This window comes from Tyto alba, unplaced genomic scaffold (assembly GCF_018691265.1).
Source record: "Tyto alba isolate M040663 unplaced genomic scaffold, T.alba_DEE_v4.0 Super-Scaffold_22, whole genome shotgun sequence".
Lineage (NCBI taxonomy): Eukaryota > Metazoa > Chordata > Aves > Strigiformes > Tytonidae > Tyto > Tyto alba.
In genome coordinates this window covers 5,269,165-5,284,889 of record NW_024881296.1, presented here as the reverse complement: position 1 = coordinate 5,284,889, position 15,725 = coordinate 5,269,165, and the positions used below count along the sequence as shown (strand labels likewise).

The window sequence follows — 15,725 nt, the reverse complement described above, 5'->3', positions numbered from 1 at the left end:
GCTCCGTCTCTCAAACTGCCCAGCGTGGAAACTATGGCAGGCCTCATTTACAGCTTTTTATCCACAAACCATGCCCCAACTATGGTTCATTAACTCCTGCTAGAATCTGATACTGAAAGAACACTTTCCCTCATGGAACAAAATAATTGTCTGTTGTTCAATGAGACAAATACCACTGATGTGATTAAAAATTCTCTGTAATCTCAGGATCATCTGAGGAGCTCATCTACAAAAGCAACTTGGACCCAAGGCGTGATTTGGTTATCAGATGGTACTGGAGGTTGTAAGACAAAAATATCAAGGCCAGTGGGGAGGTGGTTTTGGGTTGATTTTAAGAAATTTACAACAACCAAGCAAAGTCACAAAGTAAGAGAAAAGTGCCCATGCTTTTGGATTTCTGGTTTAAGAGCTAGCCAGTTCATAATAAGCAACTGTTTTCACAACTGAGTTACCATCCTAAAGAAGTTAAAATATATACACACACACAGAAGCCAGAACTAGGAAGTTAAATGTTCTGCAGTCTAGTTTTATTTCATAGATACTTGGTGAAGCAGCCCAGAAGGTAAACTACAGGAAAATAACTGGAGGGAGAAATACAGATTTTCAAATTCCAGTTGCTGAAAGAACTCTGCAAAGGAAACTTTCCAGCCCTTGTTGGTAGCCCACAGACTCCCAAGAGTTTTTCTTAGCCTTTCAAAGTCCTTTCTTCAAAATATTTCCAGGAACTTACTTTGAAAACAAGTTTACACCTCAGTTGGTTACCAGACTATAAATAACCCAATACAGAATTGTCTACAAAAATTACACCAAACCTCATTTGCAACAAAATTAAGAAAAATGCAGATTGGCTTGATTCAAGAAACTGGAATAAACAGAGATTGCAAGATCATTTCCCCACATAACCCTTTCCCTTTCTACTTCCCAGTGCTTTTGCAACCTACTTGGTAACTAAACTATGTAATCACCCTTGCTTCTAATTTATATGATAGCCTCAATCTGGAACATATGTTGAATATTTCCTGAAATACAGGACAACTCATGTCACTGCTTTTCCAGTCTAAAAATAAAGATTTTAGTGCATTTTACAAAATATAATCCAAATTTAAAATCCATTTATATAGGACTTTTAACTTTCAAACACTCCAACTTGCAGTGGATTTTAATGCTATGCCTCCTTCAGGACTGGCACCTCCATCCAGTCTTCCAGTTGCCTTCCATCCTGTGGGAAGAGTAGCTAAAATACAAGAGATCATGAGGACATCACATCAGTGGTATATGTGATGCCGTCGCAAGCATTCTTCTTAAACAGGTTGTGTTTTTTATGAACAACATGCAACATGGACTGCCCACACGGTTACAAGTGCTAACAGCTCAAGTTAACTGCTGGAAAATGAAAGGCTTATCCAAAGATAAGTACACTGCCCAGCCCCACTTTTTCCAAAAGGCTTGCCTTTCTGACAATTTATCAAGTAAATATCAAAGTCTGAAGTAGTTTAACAAAACCCTTTCCAATAATAGGTACTGTTTCTGTTGTATGCTTCCCTAGGATACACAAACAGGAGCATGTTTGACTTAATTTCTTCTAGGGACTTAGCCAGCTCCATAGTTTTCCAAGCTTCAAAGACTTTGCCAGGTGGAATAAGCATCAGAAAACACAACTGCATTATTTCAAACTGAAATTAAGCAAGTTTGTAACTTTAAATTCAAGCAAATGTGTGTTTACCTGTACTGGAGACCTAACATGACAATAAATTAATCTTTTAAGCTCAACAGTAAATGAACTAGAGTTTGCTACGAAAGTCCAATAGAGCCAAAAAAAATTAAAAACAATAAAAATAAATTAAAAAAAAAAAAAAATCACTGAACCAGCTAAGGAACCGGAACTAGAGTATGCTGCAGTACTAAACTTGGTTTTGACAAGAAGTGCTTATTTTACAGGCTGTTCTGAGCCTTAGAAGCCAAGTACAAACAAGAAAAAGATGAAATCCAGTGAAGCTGTTTCTTTTTGTCCCAGGTATTTCACAACTTTGAAGTCCTGGAGAAGGCAATCAACAAAAATAGTACAATTGACTGCTATTATTTTTAATAATAAGCTTGTTGATTTTAAACAGTAAGCTCATTTTCATTTTTTTTTTCCTCTGCAATAAGTAGCTGTATTTAAAAAATGGTGCTAGTTTGGTACATTTTATTCCATTCCAGTTTCCATCCAAGTAGAGCTTTGTATAAATCATTTAAAATGTACTACTTAACATTTTCCAAGACTTTAAAACCAGCAAATGCAACACTAGTCCAGAAAGCATAGAGTGAATTGAAGAAGAAAGGAGACCACTTCAGAGGGCTAAATTTACTGAAAAGCAGTGACAGCCCACAGAATATAAGAACAGTGAATTTGGCTTCAGGAGCCAGGAAGAAGGTAAAGCCTGGCTCTGGCTCCAGCAGAAGGCCCTGTCAACCATGTGCAGTATGAATCAGATCTATTAGGGAAGAAACAGCTAACAGTGAGGGCAGCTTGAAGTGAGATAGAAGAGGAAAAAAAGCACAGCAGACAAATCCGCATGCAACCAAGCAGCAGGCAACAAAGAATAGGGATAGATGGATACAAAATCCCCTAAATAGCTTGCACTCCCTCTTATTGACTCAAAACAACTTAAAATCAGTAGGATACTCAATATAAATGTTATTATTCTGACTTACAGGCATTAAGAGATTCCAGATCTTCATTAACTAACAAAAAGAGCTGTTTGAGTAACTCCTGTCATTATAGAGAACTGGTCATACAGTTTTACTTTAGTTATCCATGCAGACAGTTCAAGGTCAGTCTTTCTAACTACAAGAGCTAACATCACTATTTTCACAAAACAAGAAATAGACTTTTGCAGCATATTAAAAAAGTCATCAGATGAGAAAGGATAGATACACTCTGATGTATAGAAGTTAAAAAACCCAACAGTGTAATATTTATATAAAGCCATTTTAAAGATAAATATAAACTACCCTGTAATTCTGAGGTCAAAGATAGTAGTACACTGTATAATGCTGAAACCTAAACTGCAGGTCTCCTAACCTCAGTGGAAAAGCAAGAAAGCTTGTAATCAAAGCCCTCCTAAAATTTGATCACTTTGCTTTAAAACAGCAGAAAGAATCTTAAGAAATATAAATTCCAAGCTTCACTGCCATAAGGATTCAAAAGTTTACTTACATGAATTGAAAATTATCAAAATAGTGATTTAAGAGTCTATAATTCTGTCTGTGTAGCCTTTGATGTCTGATTCGAGACTCTCATATTACTTTGCAGTAACAATTTTCTTGACTGTTAAATCAAGCCATAAGAGATTCTTAATTAACAGATTAAATTATAAAAGCCCTGACCTGCTCTACACTAGTTTTACTTCTAGCTTCAACCCTTCCAGCTTCTAGTACCTCTTCCTCTCAACCCATGACACTTCCCGCTTCTTTTAATACTCAAATGGCTACTCAGGGCCACTGGGAAAGGAAGGTCTTAGAGGAAACAGGGAGGGTTTGGCCCAGAATGCATAAACGTTCAAAAAAGTGAAGTAATAGTAGCAGGAAGGTGCAAAATTGGCTGACCTGTAATCCCAGTAACAATATATGCAGGGAGTCCTGTTAAGGAAAAAAAATACTTGGAAGGATCTGCCAGAAACCAAGTTAAGTAAGCCAGGCTCTTCAAGTTTTTAGGATTTATTTCCTAATTCATACACAAAGTAAAAGTTTTGCCAAAAAAGCATACATGCATAACCAGAGTCTTGTTTCCCCTCTCTGGAAAGCAGCTAAGACAAGGTAGGCCAAAGGCTACAGGAAAGAAGCCATAATGTTAAACAGCTTATACTGTACCAGGAGTCTAAGACTGTAAAACAAAAATCATACCTCACACATTATTGGGGATGGAAGTTTCCAGCTGCTTAAAGGAAAGTTTACCTTGATCAGTTCTTTCTACAAGACCTTATAGTGTTTCAAATGTTTGTCTAAGAAATTTGTAAGCCAAACATTAGGATTAATAGAAGTAGAGTAAAAGCTATATGATCAGAAGTTGTCTCTCTTGTACGGTAAACCTTTTCAATACAGTGTAAATTATTCAAATCCATTTTACTATTTCTGTATTCCTTTGTACATAAATTCTAGCTATACATTAAATCTCACTGATGTGAAACAGTTAAGCAGCAAAAGAAGTTTATGTAGGCAGTCACTTGAAACGAAGATTCCTTAACACCTAATTTTCCTAGCTCTCACCCTCAAGGCATAAGACCATTCCACTCAAAACAAAAATCATGTTGCTCCTATTTGCCAGCATGTGACAAACACTGAGCAAGTATGAGAAAAATAAGGTACACCATCAGCACACTCAGGAAAAACTGCCACATCAAAAACTAGACAAAACTAAAAAAGTATGAACCTCGGCTGAATCTTCAGTTGGAATCACAGTCCCAAGGTGACTTGTCTGTTGCCTGCCAGCATTAACCTTCAAGAGAAATGGACTACTTCTGTAACAGAGCCTTTTACGGCACCTCAAACCTATTGCAGGACAATCCAAACGTACTAGCAAAGAGTCACATTCTCTATGGTTTTAAACCCAAAGGAGCAGTGAAGCAGATAAGATTTAAGGAAGCTGAAGCTTCAAGAATAGAGAATCACGTATTGCTAAAATAACTCTAGCACTTTCAAACTACAAAGAATTATTAGAATTGGAACAACGGCTGTGTTTTATGGCTTTCAAGGATAAATGTTTTATGGCTTTGGATCTGTCATAATAAACATTACTGCAATACCTGGAGGTAGCGTCTCCACACTTTGTGCTTTGTCCTCCCCATCACTGCCACGTACGTCTTTCCTTTTGGGGTCGATATCATTTGGGTCCTCCTGAAAAAAGTACATAATCTTTAAAATAATCTCCTTAATTGGTTTAACTTTGTGTTTAAGGCAAACAGCAATAACTAAGTTTTGTGGATTTTAAACTTGTGAAGTGGTCCAAGAGACCTAACTGGATTTTAAGAGAAGGGATAATTATTTCCTCCATTACTTAAAAGATAGAACAAAAATTTAAGACAGGCTTTTGTATTTAGTTTATGCAGCAATTCTTATTTGGGAAAAAAAAAAAATATTTAAGAAGGAAATGTATTAGGAAAGATGGAATTTTTTTTTTTTTTTAAATAGTAATACTCAAATGAGCAATGCAGGCAAAAAGACTAAAAAAAAAAAACCTGAGGAAAGCCCTACTTCTAGCCAGGAACAGACCAAACATGAAAGTTATCTCAAAAACAGAAGTCAGGTTATCTAGCAGTTATATCCCAAGTGGCAGCTTTCCTATCAGTAAAAACCTTCCACAACATCTTCAAGTTGCTATTTTCATGTGTTCATTTCAGTGGAGCTTATTCTGGGCTTCACAAGCAACTCTGATGGATTTGCAATTCCATTAATATTGATAATACCCATTTGGGAGGGGAGGGTGGTGTGAAGAGAGAGTTTCATCTCCCCCCTCATCCAATTTCCAACATTTACTCTAAATCTATAAACCTAATTTTTCTTTCAACAGAAAAAAATCCCCACACTCTGGTATGCTCATTACCACAAAAATACAAGATGTCAAGCTGGAATTATCCCATTATGCATTTGGAAGAAGCAGAGAAGAGGGTAACTTCTTAAAAAAAAAAAAAAAAAAACACCGAACAGAATTAGCAACTTATGCTGATTTGCACACTACACTTAGCCAATTGATTCAAGTGCCATCAGCTTCTGTTGTTCTTGCACACTTGCCAAAGGAAATTCTCTTTCCTCTTCTACATCTGCACTGAAGAAGTACCAATTATAAGATCAGTTTTATTTGCACAACCCTGCTAAAGGCAACACCTTCACCACATTGTGTAAGATACAGTACTATGTCTATAGTAATAAATAAGTGCACCTAAAAGCACTACCAGGCACTGAAGCCAAGAAGTGTAGAACAGTTTGTATCTGTTCTAGGAATCTGTCAGAGCCTCCAGAACAGGGTGACACTGTACAAACTGCGTACTGTAAACTGCCTCTGCCATCCCAACTCCTAAGCCATGGCTGGGAATTCTCTGGGTAGATAGTAAGTAGTTGGAACAGGCCAAAGTCATGCTGGGGAACATTTCAACCACAAATGATAACATTTCAGCATGTCCCCACATGTCTGAGTTTTACAACGTCAATTCAGCTTAAGTATCTACATTAAGTAGGAGGCACTAATATTTGGAAATATGTTGAAGAAAAGGCATCAGATTTCTAAAATACTGAAATGCAAAACAGAATACTAATGCTTTTTTGTTATTGTTGATCATTTTCAGAGAACAACTGCCATATAAACACTCAATTAGTTAAAAAATTAAATGCTACAAGTGCTGTTTTTTCATAGCATCATGCATCGAGGAAACCAGAGAGAAGGTTCTTATACTACATTTCACCATGTTGGTATGGTATATGCTTTAGGCCACTGTGCCTTGTGAAGATCAATAACTTTGCTTAAAGAAAGACTTAAGACAACAAGAAAAATCCCAAACCAAACCAAAAAACACTCCCCAAAACACACGACACATTTCAATAGAATTATCATGGCTCATGCTGGTCAGGGGGATTAACTGTCACTGTGCCCTGAGTCCCACCATCACATTGAAACTGAAACTCTCTATGGTTCTAGAAATGGTTGTATTTCACCAGTTATTTGGCTTTGTGCACCATTTTAAAGATTGAAGCACTACAGAAACTCTTAATAAGTGCAAGTATCAACTGCAGCTGGAAGAAAAATCTTCCCATTAAGAATGTCAAATTTTGCAAGAAGCTCTTCACTACCTCAAATTACTGTAACGAGTCTAAAAAAAAAGTACCTACATAAGTTGAAAAACAAATGCAAAACATATATTAAGCAATCAAAAAAAGTTGCAGGAATTTCTCCTGTAATTAAACAAAAATTGAGTGTTTCCTAATTTTCTCCCTCCCCTCCCCTTTAAGTCTTTAGGGGAAAACTCTGCCTTCCCATTAATTCTTCTAGCTGAGGTACATGTGCCATGAAGCATAATTATTTATCAAGTTCCTTCACTTTGGATTTTTTTTAGTAAACAAACTACCAAAGACAAAGTTAGATTTAGATATCTTATAGCTAGATGGCATTTTAAATTGTTATAAATTTGAGGCTTCTAGGAAACTACTTGGGTACAGCCTTCAGACATTGGGAGGTGAGCCAGGCTGCCAGGATGAAAGTTCCCACCACAGATTGCTGGATGTTCAACTTGCCTCCTAGGAATCCTGATCAAACAATATAGTGATGGGAGAGTATGGTATATTAACCTTGAACCTCTGTGCCCTAGATTAGGGCTTTGTGGTATTTTTCTTTTCCAAAAGGAGTCTACTATTAAGCTATATCACTCAGCTAAAACTGATGTTCTGCTGTAAGCATTAACTTTCACCCAATAAAGTATTTGGAAAGAACATGTGGGAAACCCATGCCTTTTAGGGCAAACAATATGTTATATTCTTTAGAAAGAACTCAAGTGCACAAAAGGAGAAAAGAGCAGACATTAAAACCATAGTCATAAATACTACCAATTTCTTTACATCTCTGACTCTAAATTACTTCAGCATGTTAATTTGCTGCAATACATGAATGAATCATATGGTCAAATGACATTCCTACGTTGTCATCATCACAGAACAGAGCTGCTTTTTCAGCTCGCTTGGAATGAAAGAAAATCCCAACCTCTACTGTGATCTTAAAAAGCCACTTGCATTTGATGAGTAACTTTCTCGGTAGAAGGTAACAATGCTTGCACTGACAAAAGTCATTTGTACAAAAAGCTAAGCTTAAGGCAAGATTGAAAGCAACTGAAACCATTTAAGAGAAGACACAAGTCTTTAATCATAAGAGCACAAGAGGGTAATTTAATGAATAAAAATGAAAAAGAAAAGGCTAATGTCTTTTTTATATTAAAATACTATTAATACTATCAGTACTTAATACTTTAAAATACTAGTTTCCTGATATACTAAAAAGGTTGACAATATCAGGCTATAACCTAAATATGTAAATGCTGTAAATACTCCAGGACATTTATTTATTGAAAAATAAAAAGGCAGATGGCCATCTAGCATAGGCACTATCCAAACATTAGATGCACATGGAACACCACTGGAGTAACACATTTGTGGTCGTTATTCATGCAGTCATTTTCTCGGGCCAAGACACATATAGCAGCACCAAAATAAGTACACACCAGCTATAATGCACATGTTGCAGGGATTTGGCATACATTAATTTTACACATCATGTCATTGCTTCCCATTAATTTGATTCAGTATCAGATGACCATTCAGTGGGAAATCTTACAACAGTATTGTAGTAATATTTTAGATGTACCAAATAAACCTAAATCAAATATAATTTTTAAATTCAGTTATCTAAATACCTTTGCTACTCCAAAAGCTCAGAAGTTAAGGTGATGTACATTTACTTACCAATTTGTTAACACATTCCTTGCAAATAATAACCACAATTAATTATGGTTAAATTGAATAAATTTGGGGGGTGGAGGGTTAAGGGTTTTTGTTTTAAGGTTGATTAATCACTGAAGTGCAGCAAATTTTTCTTTCAGGATACAGTAAACTCTATGCCTCAGAAAGCCTACATCAGTTTACAAACCTTGCTATTACCACTTTTCTTTTCCTGCTCAACCCACCCACTCCATTACGAGGACACAATAGATTGGACTTGAGATATGACAAAGATGCAATATGAAACTCCAGTTTCGAGAACTAGACTTGAAAAGACTGTTTCATGAAATGATTAGTTACACATTTGCAGCTGTTCCAACTGATGTGGGGAAAGAGAAGATGAGGTAGTACCAATGCAAAGTAAGAGTCAAACACATTTTTACAGCATTTCTACACATCTACGAAACGCACTCATATTCAACAAGAAATTTAAGATTAGTGCCATTTAGAAAGCTATAATTATACACAGATGTACATTAGTGGATAATTTCATTACCATTACTTAGATCTTCCAGACCACTTACCCTTCTGGTTTTAGTATATTTGTTTGCATTGAATACTATATTCATTACAAACTCTGCAAAGCAATTAGCGTTTTGTCAATTGTTATTTCACTCAGCACAAAAAAAAAAAAAAAAATACTAAACTGATCCAAGACCCTGGGTATTGCTCCTATATAAAAAACACTCAAAACCACTACTGTTTTTCCCATTTTTGTCCTCCAATATTTTTCTTCTAATTAAAAAGTTTCAAATATCACGGATTTGACATTTAACTGCTATGTATTAGATCTCATTATACCAGATATTTCTATCCTACACTGGCTTCCTATCAACAAGAGAACAACTTACCAACATGTAACATCACTAGATATATTAAGATATCACACGCCTTACAAGTGGCAAGTCAACACAGACTTCAGCAAAGCTCTTGTGGTTGAAAACGTCTGAAGTGGGAGCTGAGTATGCCTCCAACACCAGCCATCCCTCTCCCAGGCAGCCCAGATGCTGAACAACACGCAGCATTCGGGCAGAGGAGATGGCTGGGAGCAAGGACGGCACCACATGCTACCTAGGCAGCTGCTGACTGTCTCTTCCATGGAAATGGCAGCAAGCCAGACAAAAACATCTCACAGGCTCTCAGTGCTACCCAAAGGTTAAAGCCACCCAGCTATCCTAGAGACACGTCAAACCAACTGCTTTGCTCATCACCATGTACATACCAGCACAACTTTTCAAAGGCGTTCATGCAAAATAAAATGTGGGGAATTACACAGAATAAAACAAAGTTCTACTTTCCTTGGTAGCATACACTCAGAATAATTGAGAAATGTGGCTTCACGAGACAAAATGCATGCTAAAGCTTAGTATCTGTTTTGGTACTTGCTTTTAAGATGTTGGCCAAGGGCCAACTGCAGACAGATTTTCTTCTGCTGATGACTTTCTAAGAGGAAACTGAATACTGGCAGCATCTTCAAAGAGCATCATTTGATCCAGCTGGCCTAATATACGGCTTCACTGCATCATGCAGTACAGATCAGTCAAATCAGTTGTTGGTTTTGGAAGGGGTGCTCTCACTGCAGACAACACCCCTCTCAGCACTTCATATACTTCTGTTCTGATCATGTACTTGGGGCCAGATACACTGAAGCACTTTGGTGTTATGTAGATCAGCACTTGGTACTGCAACCATTTAAGGCCTGCTACAATTCAGATCCCTAAACCAAGCATGATGGCTCCTTACTGAGCTTTGATACCTAAGAAAAGTACTCAAAGCCAGGCAGTCAGACAGCTGCCTAAGCCACAGACACAGCAAAAGCCCAATCTTCTTTGCTACTGCTGGCACTTAGTATCCGCCTGTCTTTCCCCCACCAAGTCAGATCACAATCTTTTAATTAGACATCACGTTAGATGCTTATAGAATAGCTAAGCAGGCTCTGAAGCATCAGTTCCTCCCAATCCAGGAGAACCTTCAGCAGAGGACAGACCAACACATTGGCTTGTTTTCTGACGCAGCTCTTGCTTGCTGCCTTCCAAGAGGTCTAAAGAAACATGACTACAAGTCTCTCCTTGTAGTAAACGAGTCCAGCTTTCCTATGTTCCAGGCAAGCATTCTAGCAATTTAATGTAATTACATTATGGGGCACCCATGTCTTAGCTTGCCAGTAAAGAAGTTTTGTACAAAACTGAGATAAAGCATGCTCTGAAAACGCCTGGAACTCTGCTTCTTGCAGGCAACAGAAGCAACAAATATTCTATAAACAAATACTGACCTCCTTTGATTGCGAACTTCCTTAGTATTGGTAAAACAGACATTTCCAAGTACATCAAGAAGCAAAGCACAAAGAAACAGAAAAAATACTGAAAATATATATACTTTGTGATATTTGATTACCACTGTTAGACATAATGGGTGAAGTTATTACAACAAAGATGGTTTAATTTTCATTCTTATTCTTTTATTCAGTTCAGGTAAATTGCTGCCAAAAGGTGCATTCCTTTTATGTGTTTGAATATGCAAAACAAAAACAGGAGTTTCCATGAGGGGGGGAGCAAATACAGACACACACACGGACGGACAGACACACCACTGTATTTTGTTGGCTACATATATAGGAAGTATGTTTAGATATACTCTCAGTGAATATACTCAAAACATTTTGAAAATGCCAATTACTATAAGATGTAGTCTCCAGATAAAATTAAACGCCTTAGTGCCCTAACTTCTCTGTAAATTTTACCTTTCCTTAGAGCAAAGTACATATTTCAGAGCTTACAGGCACTATTTGAAGTACCAAAACAACTATAAAACCTGACATTTTATAAAGCTAGAATGGATTAGACAAAAATAATGCTTTATCTGAAGTTTCTGGTATACATGTATACCTTCTCTGAGGAAGGTCTGATCCAGCTTTGCAGCAGAAGACTTATTTGTACAGAAAATGGAATCAACTGGAAGTTCTGGCTCAAAATTTAAGGTTTCTGGGCACAATAAACTTATTCAACTGACAAGAGTAACAGAAACCCCCAGGTAGAGCTGGTAGGGCTATTCAGACAGTAAGCTTTTAACTATAGGTAAACTGATAAATACAGGAATTTGCATTTCAGTATATTTTAGAGGACTAATTCAAATTTGAAGATAACCTAAAAGTAACAGCATGACTTATCTCCCAAATCCTCACATTGGTTTAATATACACTGGGTTAATTGATTAGCCCACAAATGCTATGCAGTTTTAGACTGTATTTCACTACTTTAAAACAAACAATGAATTCTTCTGTAAGCATCTGACATCATATAACCTGACCCTACAAGTATGAAAAAAACACAACAAAAGCAAACAACCAAAAAAAAAAAAACACACACAACAAACCCACAAACACTTAACAGCTTCAAGATGGACCCACCACCAGCCGAGGCCAAGCCCATCAGTCACAGTGGTAGCACCTCTGGGAGAACATATTTAAGAAGGGGAAAAAAAGCTGCGCAACAGCAACTGTAGTCAGAGAGAGGGTGAGAATATGTAAGAGCAACAACTCTGCAGACCCTGAAGGAGGGGCAGGAGCTGCTCCAGGGGCAGGAGCAGAGATTCCCCTGCAGCCCGTGGGGAAGCCCACGGTGAGGCAGGCTGTGCCCCTGCAGCCCGTGGAGGTCCATGGTGGAACAGATCCCCACCTGCAGCCCCGGGAGGACCCCACGCCAGAGCAGGTGGGTGCCCAAAGGAGGCTGTGACCCTGTGGGAAGCCCACGCTGGAGCAGGTTTGCTGGCAGGACTTGTGACCCTGTGGGGGACCCACGCTGGAGCAGTCTGTTTCTGAAGGACTGCACCCCATGGGAGGGACCCACGGTGGAGCAGTTTGTGAAGAGCTGCAGCCTGTGGGAAGGATTCACGCTGGAGAAGTTCCTGGAGGACTGTCTCTTGTGGGAGGGACCCCACGCTGGAGCAGGGGAAGGGTGTGAGGAGTCCTCCCCTGAGGAGGAAGGAGCAGCAGAGACAAAGGGTGATGAATCTGACCACAACCCACATCCCCCTGTGCTTTTGGAGGAGAGGAGGTAGAGAAGCCCTGGAAGAAGGGAGGGGTGTGGGAAGGGGTTTTGAGAATTGGTTTTATTTCTCATTCTCTCATCTCTCTGATTTTATTGGTAATAAGTTAAACTAAATGTCCCCAGCGTGAGTCTGGTTTGCCTCTGATGGTAATTGGCAAGTGATCTCTCCCTGTCCTTATCTTGACCCACAAGCCTTTTGTTACATTTTCCCTCCAGTGTCCAGCTGAGGAGGGTGAGTGATGGAGCAGCTTTGGTGGGCACCTGGTGTCCAACTAGGGTCAACCCACCACAACATCTAAGTCTATTATCACCTGATGTTATTTCCCAAAAGGAAAGATTGATGGTGACAAGACATTTATTTCAATAGTTAATTCATGGGGGTTTTAAAATAAAGTTTAAAACAGCCTTCTATTCAAAAATTATTGTCCATGCAGACACATAGTTCCATGATATACACACTAAGTGCACACTCAGCAACAACAGTGTTTACGTTGCTCTTTTAGTTGTGCTAGATTGGGAAAAATAAGAATAATCATAAATCATCATCAATCAAAAGGAGCTGAGTGATCTGTGGTACATATACCAGGAAAAAGCTTCAACAGCCAAAAAGAAGAGCCAGTAAAGACATCACAAAACTTTACCATTTGCAACTTGTTAAAAGCATCTTATTGTTATGTCCACCTCTAGAGAGGATCTTGTCATCACGTCTCATATGGGTTAAAAAGTGTTTTGAGGTACATACTCAGGCAGCAGCGTTAATTTCAGCATCCCTATCTCATACCTACTGTTTTTCCTACACTTTGTAAAGTTTGCAGAGAATTGTTGATTTTTTTTTTTGGCTGATTGTTTTAAGTGATCAGTTTCTGGAATGGGACAAGGTAGAAAAAGTGGCAACAGGTCCCAGAAAAGTAGGGCATGGCTTGATGCACAAAGAGTATCAGCCCACTGTGCTTCTTTCAAAGTTCATAGCTCTTGTTTGAGAATTACTGTGCGTATTCATTTTCTTGCTTGAGCACTTTCCAAGATGTGAAATCTGAACATTCAAGTATCTTAATACAAGTACACAGACTCCAGTTCAGATCCAAGAGATGCAGTGGGCACGTACATTAATCATTCAAAAAATTAACTAGATTAGACTAAACTCCTGTTTAACAATCCCCATTGATTTTACTTATAGCAGACAAAAGATCCCACAGAATAACTAGTCCAAGGAGAAGAAACCAGAAGGACCATATAATCTTAAACTGCCACAACGCTTTGCAAAGCGAGCACGTAGCTGGTGCCGCTTACCCTGACATGTCAGCTGCTTCAAAGGCCAGCCGCTGCTCAAAGGGGCAGTTCACTCTTCACCACATCTCCATCCTGAGCTGCTGGACTGTCCCCACTTCTCCCTGGATAGACACTGGTGGGGCAGATCAGGTATTTCAATTTATTCAGATGACTTAACGCTGCGCTGGGGGCAGTACAGATGTATTATTTCAAAGGTTGGGCTTTTTTTAAACCTCAAGACCAACCACTAAATTATCTGAGGTATTTGATGCAAGGGAAGCAGAAGCTGGTGTAGCAAGGAAAAAAAGTGCTGAAAGAGGTGTTCCCATTACAAGTAGAGGATTACAAATCTAGTTACAACATTAAACCACCCATCGCTCAAAACCACTACATATTTTTCTGCTTGAAAGAAGGCAATTACTTCAACAAATGCTTAGGCATGATTTAATGCCATCTCTTGTTAATTCTACAATTCAGAAGTGTCTGATGAATTAGCCTGCATTTCAAAGTCCTGTCCCTAATCCTTTCTGAATTCAGCTGATCACTGCTTGGTCTTAGCTCTAAGACTGACTCTCTAAAGAAAAAATAAGGGGGGGGAGAGGGGGTGGAAAGCTTTTCAACAGGAGAGGGGAGAAAAAAAAAAAGGACAAAAGGACAGAAAGCAAAGTCTGTGGTGCTTTGTTTTACTATTTACGCACATGAGAGAGTCTTGTATTTTCTAGAAGTCCAGGAAACTAGAGTTAATTAATTGAAAGAAAAGTGAAAGATTGAATAAATAAGCAGAACTCAAAATGTATGCATCCAATAACTTAAGCATACTGAACTATTCCAATAACAAAGATATTTCCAATTCTCCATCTATATACTTCTGAAGGAAGCAGTAGGCAATCCCTCAGCTGCAATACAAGAAACAGCTGGGGAAGAACAGAAGAATGGAAAAAAATGTCCCATGCCTATACACACATCTTGAAGCACAGACAGCAGAAAGAGAAAGCAATTAGAACTAAACCCTTTTCAGCTTAATTTTGTTTTAAAAAAATATTTAAACCTGCAAATGTAAGAGATGAAAAGGATATACATTTATCAGAAATGCAATATATGTAAAGGCAAAACTGCTGTGGCAGTCATGTCTGCAGTTTGTTAGTAAAAGGAACAAGGTGACTATTACAACAAAACAATACAGAAATAGGATCCAAGAGAGCTATCTTGGATGAGGAAAAAGAAGGAAGAAAAAAAAAAAGAAAAACAAGATGCAGTTAACAGGTTGAGTGTTTTGCTGGATCAGATCTGCAGGGTTATGATGAAGTAACACAATATTACATCACATTTTCACATTTTCTCAGCCCTAACAATTTTATTACAGGTGTATGAGGAAACTGAAGATAGGCTGAGACAATGGAATTAAAGTTGCAGTGTCTTGGATCTTTTCTGCAGCATGCAAAAACATTGCTTTGTTCTCTAAGAAAACAAGAAGCAAGATTGACTTAAAATCCTAACCTTTTCAAAAAGGAAAAAAGGTTAATCTTCAGATTCAGAAACTGAGCCACTGAAAAGCAAGGGAACTATCTCTTTCTACCTCTTTCAAGGAGGACATTTTTGAACACAAAAAAATGGAATAAGTCCCAGAAGTCTGAAAAATTACATAGTAACTCCTCTAACTAAATAACCATATGACAAGCTTGCATTTGACAGATGACTTCTGTCATCAGTAGCTCTCTGCATATTTTTCCTTCTATCCTAACATTAGGATTTATGGACAGGTCTCTGCAGCTCTGGACACATGACAGTGCACAAAGTATCACTATTTAGCATCAGTGCTTAACTGCAGATTCTTATTAAAAAAAAAAAAAAGACAATCAAAATGAAGAATATCATTCACAGCAAGTGTAAAGT

General features: G+C 38.1%; 1 protein-coding gene across 2 annotated transcripts in view; it reads right to left on the bottom strand.

Annotated features, from left to right (window-relative positions):
- Positions 1-15,725, bottom strand: part of GALNT2 (polypeptide N-acetylgalactosaminyltransferase 2) — a 101,036-nt gene that overhangs the window by 42,009 nt on the left and 43,302 nt on the right. For both annotated transcript variants that reach the window (XM_042796020.1, XM_032985403.2), the window contains exon 2: positions 4,785-4,875. In XM_042796020.1, the coding sequence (XP_042651954.1) occupies positions 4,785-4,875 (91 nt within the window). The remainder of the gene's footprint in view (positions 1-4,784; positions 4,876-15,725) is intronic.